Genomic DNA, 27,262 nt, shown 5'->3' on the forward strand with positions numbered 1-27,262 from the left:
GAGCCGTTATATTTGTTTGAAAAGCGCGGGTTCGGAAGCGAGTTAGTTAGTGACGGTTATCGGTAGGATAGGATAGGATGGGCTGATTGGAATGGGGAGGACCAAATTGGGCTTCCTTTTTTTAATATTTATAATATTAAAACACATGCAGGAGCCTATGAGGCCTTGAACTCCCAGAATACAAAGACAAGTTACAGCAGTTTACCGCTCTAGTCATTCACAAAGCAAAAGCCATTAAAAAGGAGATTCAGACTTTTTGGCTAGCAATCCACCTACAGCATTGAAGCGGGTGGAGTTTTTGAAGATAAGTTAACAAACTCCAGGGCCTGTTCTCGCACTTCAGCTGGGTAGTCTGCAATACTACCAATTCTCGGGCCAGCTCCAGTTGACCACTTGTTAAGATCAAATATAGTTGCCTTCGGTTCCTCAAGACCCTCCGACAACGTCCTTTTGTTTTCATCTCTGGTTTCCTTCTCAACTTCTTGTAGTTTAGAATCCTTCTCTTCATGGGGAGTTCTCATCGTAGGAGGAGGCTCTAAGTTAATATTGGCAACTTCCATCATCTTACCGCTCCCACTTCCACTCAGTTTGGCTGCATAATCGCTGGCGCTGGAATATTCAATAGCCTGGTTTACCTGCAAAAAGAACAGAGATACCAGAAACATAACACGAGAAAAAATAATTTGCTACCATGGATAACAGCCCAAGCCTTACAGTAAAGTTACCTGGACTTCATCAAGATTCACTCCATTGTCCTTGAAAAATGATAGAAAGCTTTCAAATTTTTCTTGTGTTGGTCGGTAATGTCCACTCATTGGAGAAATGAACTGCAGAGTTAAAATCAATGAAGAAAACATCCCAAGAATTCGTCAACAGAATCTCCCAAAAAAGAAAAATAATTTCACAAAATCTTTCAAATAAAATTCCTCAAAAAAATTTTATAATAAAATCACTCTAAAATATATATATATATAGTAACATGTCTCAAGGGCTTCACTGATAAAAGTTTTTCTACCATGCCTACAACACTACCAAAAATCAATGAAAACTAGAGAGGTTTTCTGCTTGGTCAAGCTATCAAACTTTATTCCATATTTCTTAAACCCGACTTAAGAATCGACCCGGGTCATGGGTCAAGTTTAAATCTCGAATCACCTAAGTCATGAGTCAACCCATATAATTAGATCGGGTCCACTCTCACCGCACCAATAATCCAATACGCGGTAAAGCTAAAAAAAATGGATGCCAGAATTTAATAGGGACAATGATACTAACTTTCGTATTTCTTAAATCGACCTGTATACAATGTGTAGAAAATTCAATACCCATACTCCATTGGGGCAACATTATATGTCCAAGAGGATTTTTTATTAGAGAATATATTATAAAACTATTCTTAAAACCTATATTCTTTGTGGATTGATTGATAAGGTGTCCGAATTTTAATGATTAAGTTGTCAATAATTCATAAATTTTAAATTCAAAAAGCATTATTGCAAGTTAAGATGATTTTCTGACTTTGACATACCTTAAGATTTCCATTCTCTATGATCACCGTTCCAGCAGCTATAGTAGCACCTCCGGCCAGGAAACTCGAATGATGGAACTTGCCCCTCTTTTTCTGCAAGCAGCAAAAAATGCATCAAGATGCTTATGAATATACAAGAAACAGTAGAGTTAAAGAGAAAACTATAGCTATATCAATTGTTTCTGCACAATTTATGACCTCTCACCTGTCCAGCATACAGTCTCTTAGCGGGGCTCAAAACAAATATCCACTTTCCCTTTGTATCAACAAGATTTCTGGACTGTTTGTGAAAAAACTTCCCTTCAATGATGATGCATTCATATTGTTCTCTTTCCTTCTGATTCGCAGAAAGAAATAGATGGCATGCAGACTGTTAGGAACTTCAAAAAAAAAAAAAAGAATTTATGACTCAAGCTATAATTATGCTGATAATAAAAAATTGCATACAGGTCCTAGATACTTTATGCCGTTTTCTTGAAGCTTTGACCTAGGACATTCTTCAACTTCAACCTCTTTGCCATCTCCTACATCCAACCTAAAAGAGTAGCAAGCTTGAAATCCAAAATGTCTTATGAAATTAAGAAAATTGTAACGATGAAATAAAAAAAAAACAAAAAAAAAAACTTCCAATATCAGAAGATGGAAAGGAAAGGTACATCACCAGTAAAAAAATGGCTGACTGGAGTTTGTCTCGGACCATTTCTTGAAATACATATACAAGAATGCCCCGTAACGATGCCTTGGATCAATCTAAATTAATGTACAATTATTTAAAAAAGATAAAAATAAATCACAATATCAGATTTCAACAAAATTACTGCAAATTAATATCAATAATCCAAATGATAGAATAATTATTAAGAAAAAAAATGGAAAATTGGCAGTGCGAAGAGAATGTAATTACAGCTTCAATCCAATGTTCGAAATACAATTTCTCTGATTCTGCGTTTTTGCTTAGGCCCTTGCCCACCTGCCATAAAATAGTCCAAATTTCCACGAATTAAACATAGTATATCTTCTTAATTTTTTTTCTTTTTTGGTAGCATAAAACTATGTATATTGTAAAACAAAATAGCAACTAAAAACCTTGTTCATTTTTTATTAATTGATTAACAGCCTTGTGGCTTATTGGTATTTTTTTATATTCATATATAGTTCCAAAGTTATTAAATCTAACCCGATTTGTAACTCGAATCATGAATTTAACAGGTTAATTTATATTAATAGAAATAAGTTCATTTTATAAATAAAAAAGGTTAAAATGAGGTTTAATTGGGTTATTAGTTAACCTATCAAGTCATCCAGATTTAAACATATTAACTCTCACTTGTTTTTTTTAAAACCCAATCCATTCTTAAGTTTTAGGTCAATTAAGATAGTAAGTTGATTTATTATCTCCAATCTGATTTAATAACTATACCTAATTCAATATTCATTACATCTCGTGGGTCACCATTGAAGATTGTTGAGTCCACGACTACCCAATTCAAGATTGTTGATGTTCATCACTATGCTTGGTGTTTATTGCATCATTAGTCGAAAAATAAAAACTTTTTAGAATTTCCTTGTCCTCAACAAACAAAAGACAATTTTTGATAACACATAATCAATGAGTAGAGACTATAGAGAGACCTTAGAAGCATGAGATCCAACACGTTTCCACCTTGAAGCAGCACTCTCTGATTTCGAGTTTTTGAAGAAGGAAACCGTATTTTCATTCAAGTCAGCATGGTATATTGCTTGCCACCTTAATTTAATTAAAATCAATACAAACCACAAATGTTAATTAGTGTCCAGTAAAATTTAGCCCTAATTCTAGTACATCACATATAATACCAGAAAAACACCAGAAACCAAGTTTTTGATGGACTAACCAAAGTTCTTGAGCAACGACAGCAGAGTCTGCCATCCTGCGGCGAGTGCGATAACCCCTGTACATCTGTTGCACCTTCACCACGGCAGCAATCTCATTAAACATTTTGCGATTCCTCCCCTTTAGGGATCCCTCACATTTTGCAGACATATCAGCACATTGCGATTTCAGAATGTCCATGGATGATGTGTTTTTGTTTGTGTGTGAGATGTTTATCCACGGTATTACTATTTTAAAAAGCTTCGTACTTTATTCAGAACCGGGTAGTCCTTATAGTAACAAGCATGGAATGTTTTTTAAAATATTTTTGTTTAAAAATATATTAAAATAATATATTAAGTGTTTATAAATGTAAAGTTTTATGTGTTGGTGCTTGAAGCCTTCCAACGTTTTTGATAGTGTGGTAGTGGTTACTTTTCAAATAGCTTTTCATGCTGAAATACATGTCAATGATGTTTTTTTATTTTTTAAAAATTATTTTTGACATCAGCATATCAAAACAATCCAAAAAGTACAAACTACACTTAATTTTAACAAAAAAAAAAATTTAAAATTTAATCAAACACAGGTTGAACCAGATCGCCAGTATCATACGCTGACAGCTAGTAAGTTGTTGGATGTCTTCACGCTTTGATGGTGTTTGAGGTGGGGACGAGCAGCAGAATATTTTGGACCTCATGTCCCTTCTTCTTCTTCCTTCTTTTTTGTTTTTTATGATTTTGTTATAAAACAGCCAGTGGTTTAGGATTGTTCAGAAATAATTAACAGAAGCTAATGGAGGAGGACTCTGTTTTTTTTTTTCTTTCTTTTTTTTTCTTTTTTTTAATTATGGATGAAGATTTATAATTTATTTTAATTTGTTTTATATGGAGTTATTATAGTTAACTCAGATCACGACTTCAACGAGTTAACCCGGTTAACTTGAGTTTTTTTTTTGTAATTGATTTTTGATATGTTTTTTTACGAGATTATCACGGTCATATAACACGGTTTGTAGACTTTACATGTTAACCTGAGTTAACCTAAATCAATTCAATATGTTGTAATTTTAATATTTTTTAAAAATATTATTTTGAATTTTTTTTAGTCAAATTATGTTTTTTCTAATTGTCCAGATTGCCTTTTAATTTACCAAATTAACTAGGATATATTGTGTTAATTCATATACAATTTTTTTTCTCATGAAAACACATAACAATGCCTAAATATTTTCTTAATATTTTTTTTAAAAATTGAACGACTCTTCAGCATAGGGCAAGTAAATGATCTAATTATCATGTCAATATTATTTAAAAAATATTAATTTATTTTTTCACAGAAAAAAGCACCTAAAAAACACATGAATTCGTATCTTAATTTATATTTCATTAATCGGCGTAGGGAAGTAGAAATATGTCAAACCTTTCTAGGGACAAAAAAAAAAGTTTTGTTATTAAGTATCAAAATAAAAATTAGTTTTTTTTTCTTATATAGCCAATTTTCTATCTCTAAGAGATTAATTTGTTAAGAAAGAAATATTTTTAAGCAAAAAGATTAAACATTTCATCTTTTACAGGGATTAAATTGAAATTATCTAAAGAAAAAGAGTTAAATATCATTACCAAAAAAAAAAACAAATAGAATTAAATATGCTATGTATATTACAAAAGGCAAGACGACAAACTTTTTGAAAGGCAAACTAAAGATTTATATTCTCCACGTGATGAACGTGGATATCACCATCTGATGTGACTCATTAACAAAACAATTATTATTATTATTATTATTATTATAGAAATCTACTTATGAAAATATTTATATTAGAACTCTTTATTTTATTTATTTTTTCTGTCGTATCACTGCTAGGGGTTAGCTACGCCTACCACTAAAAAGAAAACCTAACGATTTTTATGTTTTCTTGTGTAAATTAATTTTAAACTATTAAATTCATGTGGGGCAGCTTTCTTGGGTTTTTTTTGGATTGGAGGAGTGCTTTGCATATGGTTATTTATTTAATTTTTCCTCTCATCAATAATGAGTTTTTATATCCAAAGTGTATGTCATTTAGAGAGTAACTTTTTAATTACGTTTCCTGTCATTCGCCTTTTTATTTGTTTTTGGTTTTGAGGATAATTTTAAAATAAAAATAAAAAATACCTGCAAAACTAACAACTCAATACCACAATTATTAAAACTTATTTGAAAATTAATTCAGGATAAGACTCAGTTCACATATTTTTTATATTAACTCAAGTTAATTTATTTTTTTTATTTTTTAAAAAAAATCAATAATTTTTACTGCTAACATGTGGTTAATTATGGATTAGACTTTATCATTTCTTTTGATTTATTTTTTATGAAGTTATTCTGGTCTTATGACTTGGATGATAGGTTTTGTAAGTTAACTCGGGTAAACTTAGGTTTTTTTACAGTTTATTTTTTTTGTATTGAATTTTTTCTAATTTCATCATTTAACAATGAATTTATTGAAAATTAAGCTTTACAATTTGTTTTGATTTGATTTGTATGGAGTTATCATGATCATATGACCTAAATTATGGATTTGAAAGGTTAATCTAAATAATTAACTCAGGTTAATTCAATATATTATCATCTTAATATTTTTTTAAAAAATCATTTTAAATTCTTTATAATATCATTCTTTCAAAGTATTTTTATGATGTAGATTATTATTATAAGAGTCTCATGTTAAGATCTAAAAGAAGAAGAAGATATTTTGGACTTCTTTATAAACTAAAAAGAGAAAAAAATAAAAACAAATTAAAAGATCCTCAAATATTCCCAATTCTATTTATTTTTAGCTCGAAAAAGTACTTCTGCAAGGAAATTGACATTACCAAGGCAAATGCAGCTTTAATCATGTCGGTGGCAGAAAAAAAGTAAAGAAAATATTCGACTATGCGAGGCCGTCTCCTGTTTCCGACGACCCATTTGGGGACCATCAGGTTGAGATGAGGAAGGAAATACAGTGAAAGCATTATGACGTTGAAATCATTATGTCAGAACCTGGTGTGATCCATTGATTCAAGGGCCGTTTCGAACGCTTGCGTTACAATGTGCGTTTCTTTAAATTTTGATTTTTTTATTATTTAAAATTAACTTTTTTATATTTTAAAATTATTTTAATATATTGATGTCAAAAATAATTTTTAATAATATATTTTTAAATAAAAAACACTTTAAAAAACAACTACTACTATACTCCCAAAGACCATCTATATACTGGCTTTATATTGTGTTTGAAACTACATATATATGCATTGAAAAATATATTTAATTTGAAAAAAATATCAAGTTAATTTTTTAATATTTTTTTTATAATTTTAATATTATAATGTTAAAAATAAAAAAAATCTAAAAATTTTATTTTAATATATTTTTAAGTAAAAAACACATTTGAAAAATACTTTACATCGCAATATCAAATATACACTTAGATCGTTTTGTTTCAAATTAATTTTTTTTATATTTCAGATCGTTTTGATATCCTAATGTCAAAATAATAATAAAAATTATTTTAATATATTTTTAAATAAAAAATATTTTAAAAAATAACCGCTATTAACTAAAACCCAAATTTACTTCAAATTCTTTTTTTTTTAATATAACACAACATAAAAAAACAACAAAATTATGGATGTGTTGAGCTGGATGTTTTTCTTGTGTTGCAAGTTTTTGACTATGATGATATCCATATTGCATACACATGAGGCCTCTTTCTACACTTGCACATACAACCGAAATAATTAGATTTTGATGCCCAAGAGCTTCATTCCATCACAGGTTTATCCAGATATAACAACGTTGACACCGGCCACAAAAATTTCAGCACATAAAAGTTATGCAATCTCAATGCATTTCACGCATAAAGGGGTGGTGAAGTTCCAAACACAGCATGTGTCATAGATCTAATGGAGAGGAACATCTCAAGCATAGCTACAGAAAAGCTTCTGAAGCAGAGGTGAAGAAAATCTAAAACTTCCAACAAGGTAAACTATCAACAATTGCACTTCAGCAACTTCAATATTTGCGAAATTTGATCTGCGCTTGCTGCCTAGAGAAAAGCTGCAACTATGCTTCAGTCAGATTTGGATTTCCTTAACCCAATGGTCCTGCTGGGTAAAGCCATACTGGAGGTCAGTCAACGCATTTAGTGTCATGGAGATGCAAGAACTCCATAGCATAGAAGTAGAGTAAAAGGCATAGATATATAATGCACGGTGCAATGTTAGAGTAAAAGGTATAGAAATATAATGCACGGTGCAATGTTCAGAATAAAATGCATTATAAAATCCAAAACATGAGCAAAATTAGTTCGGCAAGGAAATTCGAATATTCACAAAACCTTACAAGCATTCGACAGACTACAGTAGCACAGACAACAGACCTGCATATAATTAGAAATGCATTTTCCCAAAATGTATTGGTAATTGAAGAGGCTGCAACAAACAAAAGGTGGAACACTAACTTGCTAGATCAGAAGGGCAGGTTTCTTTAAATAAGCTGACAAGTACGATCCCTACCATCTTTCACAACTTATAGTAGAACAATAGAAAGCCAGATTGCACACAACAGTTTCTGCTGGCACAACATGTGGAGGTGTTTAGAATAGAACTTTCATAAACAAACCAAGTAGGAGAGGCAAATCAGCCAACAACAGTGGAAAACAAACTAAAATTTCTCTTGCTAACAGGGCAACATGAATGAAACAACCGAAACAACTTAGATTCAATCAAAACGCATGTTTGGTCAGGAACACACAGGCTTTAACAAGAGGAAATCACTAAAGTACAGTGGACGCTTAGACAACAAGTTCCATCTTTAGCACATAATTGTGTTTGAGACAGAGCTCTCCACTCCTCTACAAATGGTACCCAAATTTCTACAACTCATCAAGTCAGGGAGGGCAAAAAAAATACAAGTGGTTCGCTGCATTTTGAATTTCAATACAAAAAGAAAAAATCCGATCAACAAACAAGCAAACATCATATTACCTTACATTGCATTCTACCGAAATCATTACAAATCCATTACCTAACTACGGTTTAGCTACCGGAGCACTAGAATTTGGCAGTGAAGATGAAACAGGTTCTCTCCGGAGTTCTTTCACAACAGCAGCAAGTGCTTCTGGGTTCAAACCCAAATCACAAAGGGCAATAAGAACCGAAAGGGTGTGTCGATCAAGTCCTGTATCAAGAAGGTTTGACATATGAAATGCCAAATTCAAAGAGTCCCTTGCAGTCTTTGCAGCCTCTGGATCCATGACAGCAACAATTTTTACAATATCTGAAGAGGGAAAATTCCTTCGTGTGATCTCAACTCCAATATCCAGCACTTCATTCAAAATAAAATGAATAAAAAGATTAAACCCATGATTTATAAACTAAATATCACGCCAATAGCCCTAACAAAAATTCGAATCTTCCTAAACTGCGAAAAAGATTAAAACTTTACAGAAGACATGAAAATAAGAACCTGGAAAAATGAAGTCTTTGAGGATAAATCTCACGTCTGCTTCAATTTAAGAATACCCTTTTCCGTTTCCAGTCAAATGCGTTCGATCGAAGTGAATTTGAGAGAGAATCAGATGAGAATGGAGTGAAGGATCCCTGCGAAGGAGGGAGAGGGAGAGTCATCGGTTGCTTCTATTGGCAAGCCCATGAAACTACTCAAAGATTTCATAGTAGCCCAATGGGCTTTGTTGACACCCTTTGCCATTTGTCAATGACTTATTTTCTCCAATTTACAACTTCTTTTTTTTAAAAAAAAAAACAAAAAATTCTAAGGTAAGCACATTCGAAATTTGGATCAAAATTTTAATGCAAGAAAATGAAATTTTTTAATTTTTTTTTCTGGAGAAGAAGCTTCACTACGTTTCAACAAGCCTCCACCCTCTAGGATTTTTGTTCCTTCTTTTGTTTTTGTTTTTATCTTTTTTTTTAAATATAATTTCCTTCTTGTTATGGAGGGAATTTTAATGTAAGCAAATGAAAGTTTTAAAATCTCTGTTTAATTCTATGCTTTAATTATGTTATATATTACTAATCAATTCCCATTATAGTTTTAATATGTATTTTTGATCATATGCTATATTTTCTTCACCATATAGTTGAACAACATGATCCACGGATCCTAGAGATACCTACTACAAAGATACAGGCAAGTGAACAAGCTTTCATCTCTTCTTCCAAATGGCAAACGATACTGTGAATGACAACAGCATAAAGTTAAAATTATACAGTGGAGATCAGGATTCATTTATCCCATTTACCGGCGGGACTTTGGAGGATGGTTTGATACGAGGATAAACAGGCTAGCCCTGTTGGCCTGACTTGTGATCCATGTTTTGATTTGTCTAAGATCATTGGATCTCAGGATGGCATAAAGGCTTAAGGAATTGACTGTTAACACCACTTTCAATTTTTGAATGCTGCCACATAAAATATGAATCGATCCCTCCTGAAAAACCTAGTTAAGCCTACAGTAAACTTGTACCCAGTAGACATTTTGGGTCAAGCAAGCAAGATCATAGAACTGCTTATAAATACAATCTCCTGGATTATCTACTTCCAAATCTCAACCAATTAATCGGTTGATGTCCTGAAGTATTTATCCTGCTTAATGGTCAATTCAAGGAAAAAACCAATTAATGGTGCCCGAACATATTCTTCCGAGGTTTTCCAAGGACGGCACTTTGTCTTTGGGCAAGCTTATGAAAAGCATGAGTTAATTCACCTGGCTGTTAATTCTTGTAATGTTTTGATGTCATATATTATTTGACCGTGTAAGTAAAACTTTTTCCCTGAAAATGTTTTGGATAAGGTTTCGATGATTGCCATGCTACAAGTAGAAGTGAAGTTGCAAAACTTCGATATAAATCACAGAATTGAGGCATAATTTGAAACATTGCGGCTCTCTTTCTCAGCAACATGGGGGCTCAGTCATGGATAATTATGGTAGTGATATCAGCAACTTTCATGCAAATATGCAGAGCTGTAGATGATAAACTCCTGAGTTTGCCAGGGCAACCAAGAGTCAGTTTCCAGCAATATGCAGGATATGTAACTGTAGATGAAAATCAAGACAGAGCTCTTTTCTATTACTTTGTCGAAGCAGAATCAGACCCAGCTTCAAAGCCTCTTGTGCTCTGGCTAAATAGGGGTGCTTCAAATTTTCTTTTGTTTTGTGTTTTTCTCCTACACTCAGAAAGGCGGTCCTCTATAAGATTATGGCTTTTCCTTCGACAATTCTAACCACAGACATATATCCAGTGGTCTGTGCTTGGAGTTGCTTCGTGTGGCCAACAATGTTTTGCTTGAACGGTCGCTTGGAAGCATAAATTGGCCAGTTAGCATCAAATAAATGGTGAAATGACATCTAAACAAGAAATTTCAGTGAAATAGTAAATATTGGGATATCGCTGTCGGAACCGTGACAAAATTTTAGAATTAATTGTTGGACGATTCGTAATAAAATTCATAAAATTATCAAAAACAGAGCTTTAAATAAAAAATTTAAAATTTAAAGATCTAATAATTAAAGCAGAGATTTCATGCTATTTTTTAAAAAAAATAACTTTCAAAAACTCCTATAAAAAATTAAAGTCAGATTCAATAATTATATTAGAAGTTATAGTTTTTTTAAGTCATTATTCAAGTTTGGCGTAATTAATTTTTCTCTTATACTTGAACTTATCTTACTGGCTTATAAATATATCTGTTAGATCATCCATATAATTTTTATGGATTAGATCATCATCTAATTATGATAAATCCCACACCTAACTGCTCAGAATCACTCGTGAGAACTATTGTGTGAACAATGACTTCTTAAGATTATAATTGAAGTCTATTTTTGAGTTTATAGGTTGGACAAAGAAGTATATTTTTACTTATAAAATATATTTAGTAGAAAAAAATCATAAAATTATAATTTTTGTGTGGAATGATCGATTAATTATACAACTATATCTAATCGGTTGATAGTTGTCACGCTTTAAAAGCACAATATATTTAAATGTCACTATTTTAAAACATAACAATTATCTTGTCGCGTTTAGAAATAGCTAGTGACATATAGGAAAAATCAAATTTTAGAAATACAGCAAGATAAAAGTGTGATATTTTACTAAATCCTTTGCAAATAATTATACCAAGACTTTTAATTTGCTGTACTAATTTTTTTTTTTAAAAAAAAATTCTGCTTGGAAGTGTAATTTTTATTTTTTCAATCACTATGTCTGTCAAAATTTCAGTGTTTTGTCTCACAAAATAATTATTTTTCATGTATGATAGAGATTATTTTGTACTTGAGTTTTTTGAAAGTCATTCCTTTATCCTTGATGATTTTCCCCCCTCGTTTTTTTGAAGTTGGGATGGTAATATGAAACGAAGATTTATATCCATACTCAAACATCAGTCGACCAGTCTATATATACAGTAAGAATGGAAGAAAAAGTTGTTAAAAGACTCTTGCTTACTATCTAATGCCATTTATTTGAAAAAAATAATTGTAATTTATTTTAGAATATGCATGCATAATTAATACGAAAAGATAGCATTTCTCAAACAAAAGATCGATTCATGTATTGAAATTTAAATGCAAGGCAATGAGTTTCTTAATTTAAGCGCAATAATGAATGAAATTTTAAATAAGTAATAAATGTACATATATATTAATTGAGGTGTAAAATGTAATAGCGACAATTTTTTTAAAAAATCCTTAAATAAATGTGATTTTAGAAATTCCATTTATTTTTTAAAAAATAAAAAAATAATACAATCTCATATCCTAAGGATTCTAAAAATGTTCTATTTATTCATGTTGCATGTTTATATTAGAGAGAAAGATGATGATGTTGGATGAATGTACAAAAATTTGTAAATTTGTTGATACATGGAATACTTGAGTTCATGTTTTATAAAGAAATTTCATATCAAAAGCTTTGCTCACTACTATTATTTTTATATAAAATAACTTTATTATCCTATAAATATAATAAAATTGAAAACATATACTCAATAACTATATAGTGGTTTTTAATATCAATTATATATGATTGATTATTTATGTTTCTAGATTATTAATTTGATAATAAGTATTTTTCACGTGTATTATATAAGTCCCAAATCCAGAATGAAATTTTTATATCAATTAAAAACATATTAAAATAAAAAAAATATATTTTTATTTTTGATATTAGCAAATCAATCATTTATAAGTTTCTTTGGACCGCCTTTCTGTCTGTGGTTAATCAATAAATATTTGATCCATTGTTCAAGCAAATAATTGGAGCCTATTCTCCTTCTGTGACATAAGATTTATTAGAAAATTATATAAATCATATCTTGGGGGCTTAATCTAATAGTTTAATTAAGTTTTTAGGATGAGATTATTATTTAACATGGTATTAGAATTTTATTGATCAAATGGTCACGAGTTCGAATTTCCAAACTTAAAAGGCTTTTACTTGAGAAGAGGTGTTAGAGAATTATATAAATCATATATTAGAACTTCATATAACAACTTGAAAATAGCATAACTAGGTTCTGAGCTCTCATAGAAATTGTAGGCCTATGCCTTTTCTTTCCATAATGGTAAAGAACACATGAAATCGAGTTGTATAGCTTAGTTATAACCTGAAAATTAATCGGTGTCCTAGCTTGACTAAAATAGATAAACTAAGATTTGATCTTTAAACTCAACCTATTATCTGTCTCTTCACATGGTCTCATTTTCAATCTAATTCAATAGTTAAATACCTGAAAATACCATGAATTTTCAAGAATTAAATAAATACCAAAGATACCTAGAATTATGGATAAACAAGGTAAAAGGCATCTAAATACTCTGAACCGAAACAATTAAAATTAAAAAAATATGTGAAATAAATTTCTTTATCAAATACCCTCAAATTAACTTGAATGTTTGCTTACCCTTAAGGAAAAAAAAAACCATAAAACAAAGGACCATGACCATATTTAGGCTCAGTTTATCACACCCAATCGACCTAATATGCTAACATCCCACTCCAACTTAGTCCATAAGCAATAACAAATAAAGAAAAATTATGGATACCCACTTTCTCTAGTTCAAGTATCTTTACATAATTTCAAATTCAATCATATTTATCATGCAACCAACATAATCAATCATGCAAAACTTATCCTATAATCACCCTTTTTCACTGCTAAAAACAAGGAAGCAAGCTAAAGAGATATTTATTCATTCACTTTTCTATTTTGTTTTTTTTCTCCAATCCTTTTGATCTTTAAAATGTCACTTGTTTTTTGATACAAATATAAATATTTGTGATGAATACACCCAGTTACTTAACAAATTACACACATAAAGTGTTTTGCATACTCATATTTCAAGCTGTTGTTTGATGTAAAAATAAATATTTATGACGAATACCCTTAATTACTAAACACCTCAAAATATTGAAGTAGATAGAACTTCTTATGTATTTATCTAATTATCTAAACATTATCACTTTATTTTCTTAAACCTTGTTTAATACTAGATCAAAGGATAATGACAAAAAAAAAAACATTACTCATCTTTTATGCATATTCACATAACTTAACTTTGCAAGAAAAGGTGTATTTATAATTTCCAAAAAAAAACAAGTATTCTTAATCTTGCTTTATAAGATATTGTCTATTCCAAATAAAAAATGAAATGCTTAGCATAATAAAGAGCCTAAGAGTGTAAAGTTAATCCTAAATACATGTCACACCCATACAAATGCAAGTTCACTTTTCGTATCTCTCATAAAAAAAATTGAATAAACATAGCCGACACTAGCATTAAACATAACTGGATATCCACTCCCCCAAACTTAAATTTGAATTGTCCTCGATGTGAAATGAAAAAAGAAGAAGGTATGAACACTTCCCTTTTTAGCAAGCTAGTCACCATGAACGTATGATTGCGTTGAAATAAACTTGTATCTTGCTCAATTGTTTTTTAACCCGCACACACAACTAAAAGAAAAAGGGTTAAGTTAAGGGTTTGTGTTTTTTTTTCATCTTTTTCATCTTTTTTTTTTTTTTTTTTATGTTGGGTTGCCTCCAATAGCGCTTAGTTATAGTCAATAGAATGATTATTTCTTTCATTTAATTTGGATCAAGGAGGATGTCACTCTCTTGCCGACAAGTTCTCCACTCACATAGTGCTTCAAACATTGACCATTCATTGTGAATATCCCTTTCTCATCTTGAGTGACTTTCATTGTTCCATGTGGAAAAACTTTAGCAACAGTGAAAGGACATGACCATCGTGATTTTAGTTTTCCTGGAAACAAGTGAAGTCGTGAATTGAACAACAAAACTTTTTGATCGTGCCACTTCTTGGTTCTTTCCTTGTAGATTTTTGCATTTTGATAAGCTTCATTACAAAACTCATCCAACGGCTCCTTTTGTTGATTTAAACCCTTCGATGAACCAAGTAATCAATTGCAGGGATGCTAAAACAACTCTCACCGAGTCACCAGTATAGGATGCTTGATGGCTCTAAAACTTCAAAGATAACCTCTTCCTCATTCACCCTCAACTGCAATTCTTCTTTTTGAATATTTTCTCGATGCCTCGAGATCTTCATATACATGCTATCTAGACCATTTGCAAATCAAATCAAATCAATTTTTAAGGATCAAATTAGAAGGCAAAGAAAATGAGGGATCAAAGTGTAAAACATTAAAGGAACTAAAGAGAGATGAATCACTGTGCATATCCACACTGATTCTCCTCTCAGTGTACAGTGAAACACTGGTGAGGATTAGTTTTTCTTCCTCTTTTTTTAATTTAATAATAATTGTTTGAGGGTTTACTTGACTAGTATGCCTTAATTAACAAATGAACCATTTGCAATATACCTGGGAAGGTTAATGGCCCTAGCAGCAAAAGTGAAAAGTACTGGTGCCTCTAGTCCACACATATTATCAGAATTATATCGTTCTAAAGACTGCTAGGAACCCCTGGTAAGTTATATCCTTTTAAGGAACCTCTTGGATTTTGAACATTCCATCTGCAATGAAGATTATTCTTGCGACTGATAGATGATATTTTTCAAACGCCTATATTCTCCTTTTTCCTTACCTGATGCAAGCATGTCAGCTAGAACAACCAACAGATATACACGAAGAAGAAGGTAAATGGGGAAGGCTTCTTCTCAATGATGCTCAGATGAAAGAGATGAGTGAGATCAACGAGCTACATCCCCCTACTTTCAGTTTGAGTGACTTCTCTATTGAACTCACTCAGAAGGGATATATAGAATCTAAGGGAATCCCTCAATTTGTTGCTTCGTTAATAAGAAAGTCAGACATCAAGATCAAGATCAAGCTTTGATTTACCGTTGTTTCCTTTGATGATTTCATGGCTAATCAAGTATACACTGTCGCATGAATACTGGGGTCTTCACCTCTCTCTCCCCCAAAACGTTTTTTCCGAGGATGGCATTTTGTCTCTTGGCAAGCTTATGAAATGCATAAGTTGATTCACCTGGCCGTTTTTTCTTGTTATGTTTACGTTGTCATATATTTGACTTTGTGTAAGAGTGACTTTTCCCTCGAAACGTAGACAATGTTTCGATGGTTACCACGCTAGAAATAGAAATGAAGTTGCAAAGTTGTCTTAACTGTAAACTGCTATATAAATAACACAATTGAGGCTTGATTTCAAGCATTGTAGCTCGCTATCTCTCTCTGTGACAGCATGGGGGCTCATCAATGGATAGCTATGGCAGTATTATGTGCAACTTTCTTTCAGATATGCAGAGCTGTAGACTCCTCTGCAGATGATAAACTCCTGAGTTTGCCAGGGCAACCAAGAGTCAGTTTCCAGCAATATGCAGGATATGTAACCGTAGACGAAAATCAAGACAGAGCTCTTTTCTATTACTTTGTCGAAGCAGAAACAGACCCAGCTTCAAAACCTCTTGTGCTCTGGCTAAATGGGGGTACTAATTTTCTTTCATCTAGTATTTGTCTGGTCATCATTTTCTGTGTTTTATTTATAATATTGTTTAAACGCTGTTGTATTTTTATGTTCCTTTTGCAGGGCCTGGCTGTTCCTCTGTTGGAGCAGGAGCTTTCTCTGAGCATGGCCCCTTCAGACCGAGTGGTGGAGGGAGTCTTGTTAGAAATGATTATAGCTGGAACAAAGGTTGTCACATATGGCTTTCTTCTGTTTTTGTAGTAAAAAGAAATGCTAAAAGTTATCTTTCCTCTACTCTGCAGAAGCAAATATGCTCTACCTAGAATCACCAGCAGGAGTTGGTTTCTCTTATTCTGCCAACCAATCTTTCTATGACTTGGTGAACGACACCATCACAGGTTACCACAATTCTTAATCTAGCTACTTCGTCGCCTATATTTCTGACATCATAACATAACCTTTAATCTAGTTACTTACCTTTTTCACTGCTTTCTCTTCAGTGCAAGACAATTTTGTATTCCTTCAGAATTGGTTTCTGAAATTTCCCGAGTACAAGAATAGGGATTTGTTTATCACAGGAGAGAGCTACGCAGGTGAATTTAATTCAATGAAAGAAGTACATTGCAGAAACAAGTAAAACATTTGTGCCTGTTGGTCTAAGTGATCAGTGATCTTGAACTCTGTTTCTTGACAGGACACTATGTTCCACAGCTTGCAGACCTCATAGTGAAGTCAGGACTAAAATTCAATTTGAAGGGCATAGCAGTGAGTAGCAACACAGAAACATGCATTCTGATAGTATTACCTTTTCTTCCCACATATTTTAAAAGATATTCTCTGAGCTATCTGATTTTTGGCATTTCAGCTAGGAAACCCTCTATTGGAGTTCAGTACAGATTTTAACTCGGAAGGCGACTTCTATTGGTCTCATGGATTGATATCAAACCCTACTTATGAACTTCTCAGTGCAGTTTGTAACACTTCACAACTCTGGAGAGAGCGTATAGGAAACTCCCTTTCGGCTTCTTGTTCGAAAGTGAATGATCAACTTAATGCAGAAATTCCGGACGCTATTGATAAATATGATGTCACTGCGAATGTTTGTCTGTCATTTGGTGCATCGCTATTGGGAGTTCAAAATAACCCATTAACACCAAGATTCCGACTTTTCTCATCCGCTGAATCATTGCAGGAGGCTCTCAGTCAGCAGGTAAGTTCTTTAAGAGATAACAATTCATCTCAAGACATTACATTTTTTTCTTTGGACTTATTATTGGATTTTTCTTCCCCTTATGCAGAAAGCTCAAGAGAACATTGATCCGTGTGTACAAGAAGAAACTTTTGTATATTTGAACAGGAAAGACGTGCAAGAATCTTTTCATGCCAAGCTTGTCGGAACTCCGAAATGGACTTTCTGCAGTGGGTAATTAGTGATTGATTCCAACACTTTGACTTGGAGCATTTAATTATTGTGTTTTACCATTATGTGTTTTTCTGTACACGATGAGAATAACTTGTTTTGATTTATTACTCCATTTTAGTGTTGTAAACTATGATCTTCGAAACCTAGAGATACCTACAATTGATGTCGTGGGCTCATTGGTCAATTCAGGCGTCCGGGTCCTAGTATACAGGTACATGAAGCAGCTTTAAATCTCTTCTTACCAACTAGCACAAGAGACTGTCATTGGTGATAACACAAATTTAAATACAGTGGAGATCAGGATTCGGTTATCCCATTTACGGGGAGTAGGACTTTGGTAGAAGGCTTGGCAAAAAAGCTGGGATTGAATGCAACTGTGCCCTATACCCCTTGGTTTGAGGATAAACAGGTTAGCCTGTTGCTGCAGCTTAAGATAAACCAAGTTACAAATCATTAAGAAGTAAACATTGTTTTGGTTCCTGATCTCGTGCTCTTAAATTTTTGTTCTCAGGTTGGAGGATGGACACAAGTCTATGGTAACATCCTGACATTTTCCACCATTAGAGGAGGCTCTCACATGGCACCATTTTCATCACCCGGAAGATCACTGGCATTGTTTGCAGCGTTTCTATCTGGGAAACCTCTTGTCTAAATTTATGGACCTTTTATTTTAAGTGATGCATCATCATATCAATAAAAATAGCACCAAGGAAAGATTGTTTGACAATCGAAATAATGTGTACCTGATGAAATTTTCATTTTTCATTCTTCCATTTGAAGATTGATTAAGTTTATACAAGTTGAATAAGTTTTTGTAAGCTTGAGCCATTAATGAAGTGTTCGAACATTCAAGGGAACAATGATTGTCTCCCATGGTCATTTTTCTTCTAGACTCCATACATTTTAAACTGTTCATAGATTCTGACCTAAACAATATCACTTCTAAACTGCTCCAGAGATTGCATTCTTGTCATTTGAAAGGGATCTCGTATTTTAATATTCAGATTGATTTCGTCTGGATGCTTGTATTCTGTGGGTCATTGGAAGGTTTGCCACAAGTGCGGACTAACTATCCTTTCAGAGTTTTCTAATAAAACAAAATTGAGGCAATAAATCTTCTTATAATTCCAGCTGTATGGCTCTTCCAAGTAAAAGTTAAGACTATGCGACGATACAATCAATCAATTATTTGCACAAGGAATTCTTTAAAAAAAAGTACACATATTTTAGATTAACTTGATGTAAAAAAAAGATTTGCTTCTTTAAACACCATGCGTCCTCAATCATGGATAATTGTTGCTGTACTGTGTGTAACTATTATCCAAATATCAAGAGCAGTAGCCGCATCCTCAATTGATGATAAAATCCTGAGCTTGCCAGGGCAGCCACAAGCTGGTTTCCAGCAGTATGCAGGAGATGTAACTGTCGACGAAGCAACAGGGAGCACTTTTCTATTACTTGACTGAAGCAGAATGTGACCCAACATCAAAGCCTGTTGTTCTCTGGCTAAATGGGGGTACTAAGATTTTATTCTCACTCAAGTAGGATAATTCAGAAGATATTCATTTTTGTTGAATGGTTTAATCACTGTTGTGTTAATTCTTCTGTTGCTTTTGTAGGGCCTGGCTGTTCTTCTTTTAGATTAGAAGCTTTCTCTGAAAATGGCTCCTTCAGACCCGGTGGTGGAGGGCTTCTGGTCAGAAATGATTTTAGTTGGAATAAAGGTTCCTCATAATTGTTAACTCTGTCCATTTTAAATCTTTTCCCCACTTCTGATGCAAGTGGAAGGCTTAAATACAGTAATAAACTAATAACACATAATTTTTTATGAGCGAAATGGGTTATATATGTGCTTAAATTTGCTAGTTTATTCTCTTAAGAATATAATACTGAAGTCTTCTTTTTAGGAGGTTTATAGAGCCTTAAATAGATCAAAAACCATACCTTAACTAGAAAATCAAAACAAAAATATGAAATTACAAAGGAAAGAAATAGGAAATCTAAAAGAAGCAAGAAATCTGAAAATAACAAGGAAAAATACAAAAACTGTCAAAATCAAGGGGCTTGGGAAAGATTTTCAATATCTAAATAGCCTTCAAAAACTCTTGTAAAAATTTAAGCGCGATCCAACGATCAGATTAAAAATTATAACTATTTTGAAACATTACTCTTGTCTGGCGCGACTAGATCTTTTTTTAGACCTAAATCTGTCTCACTGGTCTATAAATATATCTGCTAGGCTATCCGTGCAATTTGTCTACGGCATATTCTCATATAACTGTGGCAGACGTCACTGCTTAAAATCATTTATTATCGCAAGCTCGACCACATCAACTTCTTTCTCCATCTGAATCTGATTCAACATTGGGTGTGGGAACCTCTAGTGGTTGCCTGAAAAAATCTTCCGCCAGAAGTTCTGTTGACTGCAAAAGGCCTAACCCTTGGCAGCCAAGTGATGGTTTATAAGCCGGATGGATATGTTCTCTACAAATTATGGCCTGCAAAGAGTTTGAACATTCCTTTCTTTTGTGCTGCAGAAGCAAACATGCTGTACCTGGAATCGCCAGCAGGGATTGGTTTCTCTTATTCTGCCAAGCAATCTTTCTATGCCCTAGTGAATGACACTATCACAGGTACAAGTTTCTTGCTGCAACTACTTGGTTGCTTAATATGTTAACATCTTACCTAGTCTTTTGATAAAATCCATGGTTTTTATCAATTTATCAGCCTTATCGTTATTCTTTCTGTTTATATATATATTAAGCCTTTCTTCTCTTCAGCACAAGACAGTTTCATATTCTTGCAGAAATGGTTTGTCAAATTCCCTTAATACAAGGATAGACATTTCTACATCACTGGAGAGAGCTATGCAGACACCTTGAGTTCTGTAAAGATTGAAAACATGCAATTTTTCAGGAAGAAACAACTATGAATTTGTATCTGTTGGTTAAAGTGAGTGATCATCAAGCTCCCTAACTTTAATCCTATAATAACAGGACTAAAATTCAATCTGAAGGCCATCGCTGTGAGTACAGAATAGAAACACGGAATCTTGATATTATCAGCTTTTTTCCTTTCATATTCTCAAATCATATTTCATGGAGTGCTAATATTTCACTTTTGATATGTTTTCAGGTAGGAAATGCTTTATTGGAGTTCAATACGGATTTTAACTCAGAGGACAACTACTATTGGGCTCATGGGTTGATATCAGATGCTACTTATGATCTCCTCAATTCAGCATAAGAGGCTCTAAACTTGCTGCTTGTGTGGGTGTGAATAAGAAACTTTCAGTAGAAATTCCTAATGCAGTTGATAATTACAATGTCATCGGCGACTTTTTCATATCATCTAGTGAATCACAGCTGGATATTCCCAGTTACCCTTTTAGACCAAGGTTTCAAGTTTCATCATCCACAAAATCAGTACAAGAGGTACTCGATAAGACTATAAGCTCTCCCTGTGTCACCCTATCGGTGAAAGCTGTTTTACCTTTGCTTTTAACTTTAAAGTGGGGCTATTTTTTTCTTAATTCTCTGTGTATGCAGAAAGATGCTGAGAATATAGATGTTTGTGTGCAACGAAAGCCATCTGAATATTTGAACAGGAAACATATGCAAGAAGCTATTCATGCTAAGCTTGTAGGAGTCACCAGATGATCAGGTTGCAGCAGGTAATATAATTCTCTCTGCTTTGAAGCAGGATAGCTTTCTTGATCTTGCAGGTTCCACCTTACTGTTCTTCTTTTTTTGGTGTAAATGACAATAGGGTGTTTCAATAAGTCATTTACTTCTTGAAGCGTGGTGAATTATGAAATGCTGAACTTAGAGATACCTACAATTAATATTGTAGGCTCACTGGTCAGTTCAGGCATCCGGGTCCTAGTCTACAGGTAACTCAACAAGATTTTTATCTCTCATTTACAATAGCAAATGTGACTACAATTCAGTCTATCCATTATATAAGTTGAAATTCCCTCTACAGTGGAGATCAAGATCCAGCTGTTCCCTTTACTGGGAGTAGAACTTTGGTTGATGGGTTGGCAAAAAGAGCTAGGATTGAATGCAACTGTGCCTTACTGGTTTGAGGATAAGCAGGTTAGTCTAGCTGTTGCTGTAACTTAATGTAACTGCAGTAAATTTCGTCTGCAATAAAACTTGATCCTTCATTTCTGTTCAATTTGATCCATTTTTCATCCCAGGTTGGTGGATGGACACAAGTTTATGGTGACATCCTTACATTTGCAACCATCATATTTAGCACCATTGACTTCTCCCAAGAGATCCTTAGCCTTATTTGCAGCGTTTCTGTGCAGAAAAGATTAATGCAATTTATGAACTGTCAAAGCAAGATTATTTAGACAAATCATCTCTAGTGATTCCAGGTTTAATAAAGCCAGCAATGAAATTTTCATGAACGCGACAAAAGAAGGCCAGCCAGACCTGTTGCAACTAACAAGTTATTGGTTCAGTTTTTCTTCTCAGGTTGGTGGATGGACACAAGTTTATGATGACATCCTAACATTTGCAACTATCAGAGGAGCTGGACACTTGACACCATTGACATCTCCCAAGAGATCCCTGGCCTTATCTGCAGCATTTCTAGCTGGGAATCCGCTGCCAGAGAAGTTATAGAATTATACATTGATAATTTGTTTGTAGAACTAAATTGCATCTATGGATTCATGCTTTGATCAGCAATGCCACGTTCAATGCCTGGTGGGAGGAATAAAGAGTGTCTACAGTGCCTTTGCATTGAGCTTTCCTGGAACAGTCACAGACTTTTATGTTATCCCCACGTCACATTCTTTAGCGCAAATCTTCTTCCTTCTTTGGAACTTATATGGAGGCAAGATCAGTTGAACAAAAAATTATAAACAAAAATCTAAGACTAAGAGCTGGAGCCAGAATTTTTTAAATAAGAAGGTAAATTATTAACAAATATTTGATATTATGTATTATGAAGACATGCATTATATTAAGAAATCAATTTGAAATATATGTACTAACTCATATCAAACAAAATTAATTTAAAAATACTTTCAAAATAAAAAAACTTGTGTTATAATTGTTTTTTTCGAGTTTTATATTTTAAAACCGCTTCATAATAACTTTATTATCAATCTCATCAAAGATATTTTTCTTAATATATACAATCAAACTGTCATTAATCTATTTTTAGTTTAGGATGGGTTCAATGCTTGTGTTTTCTAAATCTTTCAAGAACTAGTGAAGTTCTTGACAACAATTTTATGCTGACATATGATAGAGAGTAGCTAAAACCATAACTTAAAAGGATTGTCATAACAAATTGATGTTGTTATTGTTGACTTATTGTTTTATACATGTGGGTTAAACATAAATGTTAAATATTTTTTTTATTTTTCTATTGTGTCCTTAATTTTTTGAGTTGTCCTATACTTTATTTTTAATCACTAGTAAGTTTATCGCCATCCATTTTCAATATGAAATTCATAGTAAAATACTTATCAATTCATTAAAACTCATTTCAATTCATATCTACATACATATAATATTACTCATACACATTAATTCAACAAACTCTTAAATTATTATAAATCCTAACATTTTCAATAACTATTGTAAATGAATAAAACTAAAATTAAACAATGAAACAAATAGAAAAGATGAAGAAAACTTACCTAAAGCATAAAGCATAAGAGGTTATTTACTTAATTAATTAATAGCTTAAGACTTGAAGAGAAATTTTATAAAAGAAAGAGAGGTAGCTCGAAAGAAAAAAAAAAAGCTCTCGGTTAATTAATGAAAGAAAAAAAATTTAGTGAAATGTGCTAAATATATATATTATATTTACCAAGTCAATATAGTATCTAGTCAACTAAAAACTTGTTCTGAATTAAACTTATAATATTGGAATTTTCATATAAACTCTCCAAGTTAAACCATTTTTAAAAACACAATGCTCGAAACAAGATCTGAGCTAATCGTGGGTTCCATCAATTGGATACGAATTTAATATATTATCTATTTCAGCTAAAAACTTAATCTGAATTAGACTCATAGTCTTGGAATTTTCATATAAACTCTCCAAGTTAAACTATTTTTAAAAACTATGCTTGAAACAAGATCTGCGCAAGACAAGACCGTGTTTAAAAATAAATAAAGCTATATTATCATTTCATAGCACAACTTCCCTCAGCATGGGCATGGCTACTAGGAACGCGGGTTGGACTGCATCCCCATGCTTTTTCTGCGGCTGATTTCTTTGAAAACAAGGGTTGAATCACATCTCCAAAAGAGACCTCAGCCTGTAAAAAAAAAAAAAAAGCATCGTTAAAGCTTGAAAAAGGTCAACCTTCATAGAATTAAAAAAAAAATGGCAAATGAAGCAACTGAGAAGCTATTGTTTGAATAATTAAACAAAATGATAACAGAATCCGTGACTCGGTTTTCGTGGATTCCTCCCGGTACTGTAGCCATAATTGTTAAACTTGAAGTAGGGCGTGTTAATCTAGAAAATTCAAGAACTAATATTAATTCAAACTGGATCCTAATTCAACTAAATAAAATATTAATTGAAAAAACTTGATTAATCCAGTTAGAGATTTTTAATGATACGGTGGAACTGTGGAGTCGTAATCCAAGTACAATTGGGTTAGCATCGAAGGAAAAAAACAAGATAAAAATGAAACGCTTTTGTTTTGATAGTTTTAATAAAAATAATATGTATCCTTTTCTAGATTAATTCTCTCGTTTTTTCTTGTTATGTTTACGTTGTCATATATTGGACTTTGTGTAAGAGTGACTTTTCCCTCGAAACTTGGACAATGTTTCGATGGTTACCACGCTAGAAATAGAAATGAAGTTGCAAAGTTGTCCTAACAGTATAGAAATGAACTTGCAAAGTCGTCCTAACAGTAAACTGCTATATAAACAACACATCTGAGGATTGATTTGAAGCATTGTATCTCTCTATCTCTCTCTGTCGACAGCATGGGGGCTCATCAATGGATAGCTATGGCAGTATTATGTGCAACCTTCTTTCAGATATGCAGAGCTGTAAACTCCTCTGCAGATGATAAACTCCTGAGTTTGCCAGGGCAACCAAGAGTCAGTTTCCAGCAATATGCAGGATATGTAACCGTAGACGAAAATCAAGACAGAGCTCTTTTCTATTACTTTGTCGAAGCAGAAACAGACCCAGCTTCAAAACCTCTTGTGCTCTGGCTAAATGGGGGTACTCATTTTCTTTCATCTAGTATTTTTCTGGTCATCATTTTCTGTTGTTTTATTTATAATATTGTTTAAACGCTGTTGTATTTTTATGTTCCTTTTGCAGGGCCTGGCTGTTCCTCTGTTGGAGCAGGAGCTTTCTCTGAGCATGGCCCCTTCAGACCGAGTGGTGGAGGGAGTCTTGTTAGAAATCATTATAGCTGGAACAAAGGTTGTCACATATGGCTTTCTTCTGTTTTTGTAGTAAAAAGAACTGCTAAAAGTTAGCTTTCCTCTACTCTGCAGAAGCAAATATGCTCTACCTAGAATCACCAGCAGGAGTCGGTTTCTCTTATGCTGCCAATCAATCTTTCTATGACTTGGTGAACGACACCATCACAGGTTACCACAATTCTTAATCTAGCTACTTCGTCGCCTATATTTCTGACATCATAACCAAACCTTTAATCTAGTTACTTACCTTTTTCACTGCTTTCTCTTCAGTGCAAGACAATTTTGTATTCCTTCAGAATTGGTTTCTGAAATTTCCCGAGTACAAGAATAGGGATTTGTTTATCACAGGAGAGAGCTACGCAGGTGAATTTAATTCAATGAAAGCAGTACATTGCAGAAACAAGTAAAACATTTGTGCCTGTTGGTCTAAGTGATCAGTGATCTTGAACTCTGTTTCTTGACAGGACACTATGTTCCACAGCTTGCAGACCTCATAGTGAAGTCAGGACTAAAATTCAATTTGAAGGGCATAGCAGTGAGTAGCAACACAGAAACATGCATTCTGATAGTATTACCTTTTCTTCCCACATATTTTAAATGATATTCTCTGAGCTATCTGATTTTTGGCATTTCAGCTAGGAAACCCTCTATTGGAGTTCAGTACAGATTTGAACTCGGAAGGCGACTTCTATTGGTCTCATGGATTGATATCAAACCCTACTTATGAACTTCTCAGTGCAGTTTGTAACACTTCACAGCTCTTGAGAGAGCGTATAGGAAACTCCCTTTCGGCTTCTTGTTCGAAAGTGAGTGATCAACTTAATGCAGAAATTCCGAACGCTATTGACCCATATGATGTCACTGCGAATGTTTGTCTGTCATTTGGTGCATCGCTATTGGGAGTTCAAAATAACCCATTAACACCAAGATTCCGACTTTTCTCATCCGCTGAATCTTTGCAGGAGGCTCTCAGTCAGCAGGTAAGTTCTTTAAGAGATAACAATTCATCTCAAGACATTACATTTTTTTCTTTGGACTTATAATTGGATTTCTCTTCCCCTTATGCAGAAAGCTCAAGAGAGCATTGATCCTTGTGTACAAGAAGAAACTTTTGTATATTTGAACAGGAAAGACGTGCAAGAATCTTTTCATGCCAAGCTTGTCGGAACTCCGAAATGGACTTTCTGCAGTGGGTAATTAGTGATTGATTCCAACACTTTGACTTGGAGCATTTAATTATTGTGTTTTACCATTATGTGTTTTTCTGTACACGATGAGAATAACTTGTTGATTTATTACTCCATTTTAGTGTTGTAAACTATGATCTTCGAAACCTAGAGATACCTACAATTGATGTCGTGGGCTCATTGGTCAATTCAGGCGTCCGGGTCCTAGTATACAGGTACACGAACCAGCTTTAAATCTCTTCTTACCAACTAGCACAAGAGACTGTCATTGGTAATAACACAAATTTAAATACAGTGGAGATCAGGATTCGGTTATCCCATTTACGGGGAGTAGGACTTTGGTGGAAGGCTTGGCAAAAAAGCTGGGATTGAATGCAACTGTGCCCTATACCCCTTGGTTTGAGGATAAACAGGTTAGCCTGTTGCTGCAGCTTAAGATAAACCAAGTTACAAATCATTAAGAAGTAAACATTGTTTTGGTTCCTGATCTCGTGCTCTTAAATTTTTGTTCTCAGGTTGGAGGATGGACACAAGTCTATGGTGACATCCTGACATTTTCCACCATTAGGGGAGGCTCTCACATGGCACCATTTTCATCACCCGGAAGATCACTGGCATTGTTTGAAGCGTTTCTATCTGGGAAACCTCTTGTTTAATTTTATGGACCTGTTATTTTAAGTGATGCATCATCATATCAATAAAAAAAGCACCAAGGAAAGATTGTTTGACAATCGAAATAATGTGTACCTGATGAAATTTTCATTTTGCATTCTTCCATTTGAAGATTGATTAAGTTTATACAAGTTGAATAAGTTTTTGTAAGCTTGAGCCATTAATGAAGTGTTCGAACATTCAAGGGAACAATGATTGTCTCCCATGGTCA

The 27,262-nt window shown here is 33.3% G+C and overlaps 2 protein-coding genes and 2 long non-coding RNA genes across 7 annotated transcripts; 2 read left to right on the forward strand and 2 right to left on the reverse strand.

Moving 5' to 3' along the window:
• Positions 1 to 83: 83 nt before the first annotated feature.
• Positions 84 to 3,677, reverse strand: LOC7464087 (IQ domain-containing protein IQM3). Its single transcript, XM_002323200.4, has 9 exons — positions 3,403 to 3,677; positions 3,161 to 3,275; positions 2,433 to 2,498; positions 2,190 to 2,278; positions 1,976 to 2,063; positions 1,734 to 1,865; positions 1,529 to 1,621; positions 726 to 827; positions 84 to 635 (listed from the first exon to the last, which is right to left on the reverse strand). Exons 1-9 carry the CDS (start codon positions 3,579 to 3,581, stop codon positions 273 to 275), a joined length of 1,227 nt encoding a protein of 408 aa, XP_002323236.3. The 5' UTR covers positions 3,582 to 3,677; the 3' UTR covers positions 84 to 272.
• Positions 3,678 to 7,224: 3,547 nt separating this feature from the next.
• LOC7464088 (uncharacterized) lies at positions 7,225 to 9,092 on the reverse strand. Of its 2 annotated transcripts, XR_002978351.2 has the most exons (3): positions 8,877 to 9,063; positions 8,436 to 8,735; positions 7,225 to 7,513 (listed from the first exon to the last, which is right to left on the reverse strand). It is a non-coding gene; the product is annotated as an uncharacterized LOC7464088 (long non-coding RNA). The 2 variants fall into 2 exon arrangements; XR_008057581.1 differs by lacking the exon at positions 7,225 to 7,513 and having other exon boundaries at positions 8,106 to 8,735; positions 8,877 to 9,092.
• Positions 9,093 to 15,206: 6,114 nt separating this feature from the next.
• On the forward strand, positions 15,207 to 27,262 carry LOC7458913 (serine carboxypeptidase-like 45). 3 transcript variants are annotated; one of them, XM_052447910.1, is made up of 10 exons: positions 15,207 to 16,364; positions 25,086 to 25,190; positions 25,265 to 25,360; positions 25,463 to 25,555; positions 25,657 to 25,727; positions 25,828 to 26,172; positions 26,261 to 26,385; positions 26,502 to 26,594; positions 26,675 to 26,792; positions 26,895 to 27,262. In XM_052447910.1, the coding sequence occupies exons 1-10, from the start codon at positions 16,121 to 16,123 to the stop codon at positions 27,033 to 27,035; spliced, it is 1,431 nt and encodes a 476-aa protein (XP_052303870.1). In that variant the 5' UTR covers positions 15,207 to 16,120; the 3' UTR covers positions 27,036 to 27,262. The 3 variants fall into 3 exon arrangements, with proteins under 3 accessions (XP_052303870.1, XP_024442829.1, XP_006373742.2); XM_024587061.2 differs by lacking the exons at positions 25,086 to 25,190; positions 25,265 to 25,360; positions 25,463 to 25,555; ... (4 more) ...; positions 26,675 to 26,792; positions 26,895 to 27,262 and adding exons at positions 16,466 to 16,570; positions 16,645 to 16,740; positions 16,843 to 16,935; ... (4 more) ...; positions 18,057 to 18,174; positions 18,277 to 18,644 and having other exon boundaries at positions 15,252 to 16,364; XM_006373680.3 differs by lacking the exon at positions 15,207 to 16,364 and adding an exon at positions 24,578 to 24,983.
• On the forward strand, positions 20,106 to 22,651 carry LOC112324436 (uncharacterized). Its single transcript, XR_008057595.1, has 7 exons — positions 20,106 to 20,398; positions 20,546 to 20,790; positions 20,901 to 21,199; positions 21,314 to 21,438; positions 21,534 to 21,657; positions 21,750 to 21,862; positions 21,967 to 22,651. It is a non-coding gene; the product is annotated as an uncharacterized LOC112324436 (long non-coding RNA).

Source organism: Populus trichocarpa, chromosome 16, assembly GCF_000002775.5.
Source record: "Populus trichocarpa isolate Nisqually-1 chromosome 16, P.trichocarpa_v4.1, whole genome shotgun sequence".
Taxonomy (NCBI): domain Eukaryota; kingdom Viridiplantae; phylum Streptophyta; class Magnoliopsida; order Malpighiales; family Salicaceae; genus Populus; species Populus trichocarpa.

What these genes read in the sequence shown, in the direction of transcription:
- LOC7458913 (XM_052447910.1), top strand. Translation starts at nt 16,121, where the DNA reads ATGGGGGCTCATCAATGGATAGCTATGGCAGTATTATGTGCAACTTTC. An exon ending in TCATTATAGCTGGAACAAAG is followed by an intron (nt 25,191 to 25,264) that starts GTTGTCACATAT and finishes TCTACTCTGCAG; the next exon opens with AAGCAAATATGCTCTACCTA. An exon ending in GTCCGGGTCCTAGTATACAG is followed by an intron (nt 26,595 to 26,674) that starts GTACACGAACCA and finishes ATTTAAATACAG; the next exon opens with TGGAGATCAGGATTCGGTTA.
- LOC7464087 (XM_002323200.4), bottom strand. Translation starts at nt 3,581, where the DNA reads ATGGACATTCTGAAATCGCAATGTGCTGATATGTCTGCAAAATGTGAG. An exon ending in GTCGTTGCTCAAGAACTTTG is followed by an intron (nt 3,276 to 3,402) that starts GTTAGTCCATCA and finishes AATTAAATTAAG; the next exon opens with GTGGCAAGCAATATACCATG. An exon ending in AGTCAGCCATTTTTTTACTG is followed by an intron (nt 2,064 to 2,189) that starts GTGATGTACCTT and finishes CTACTCTTTTAG; the next exon opens with GTTGGATGTAGGAGATGGCA.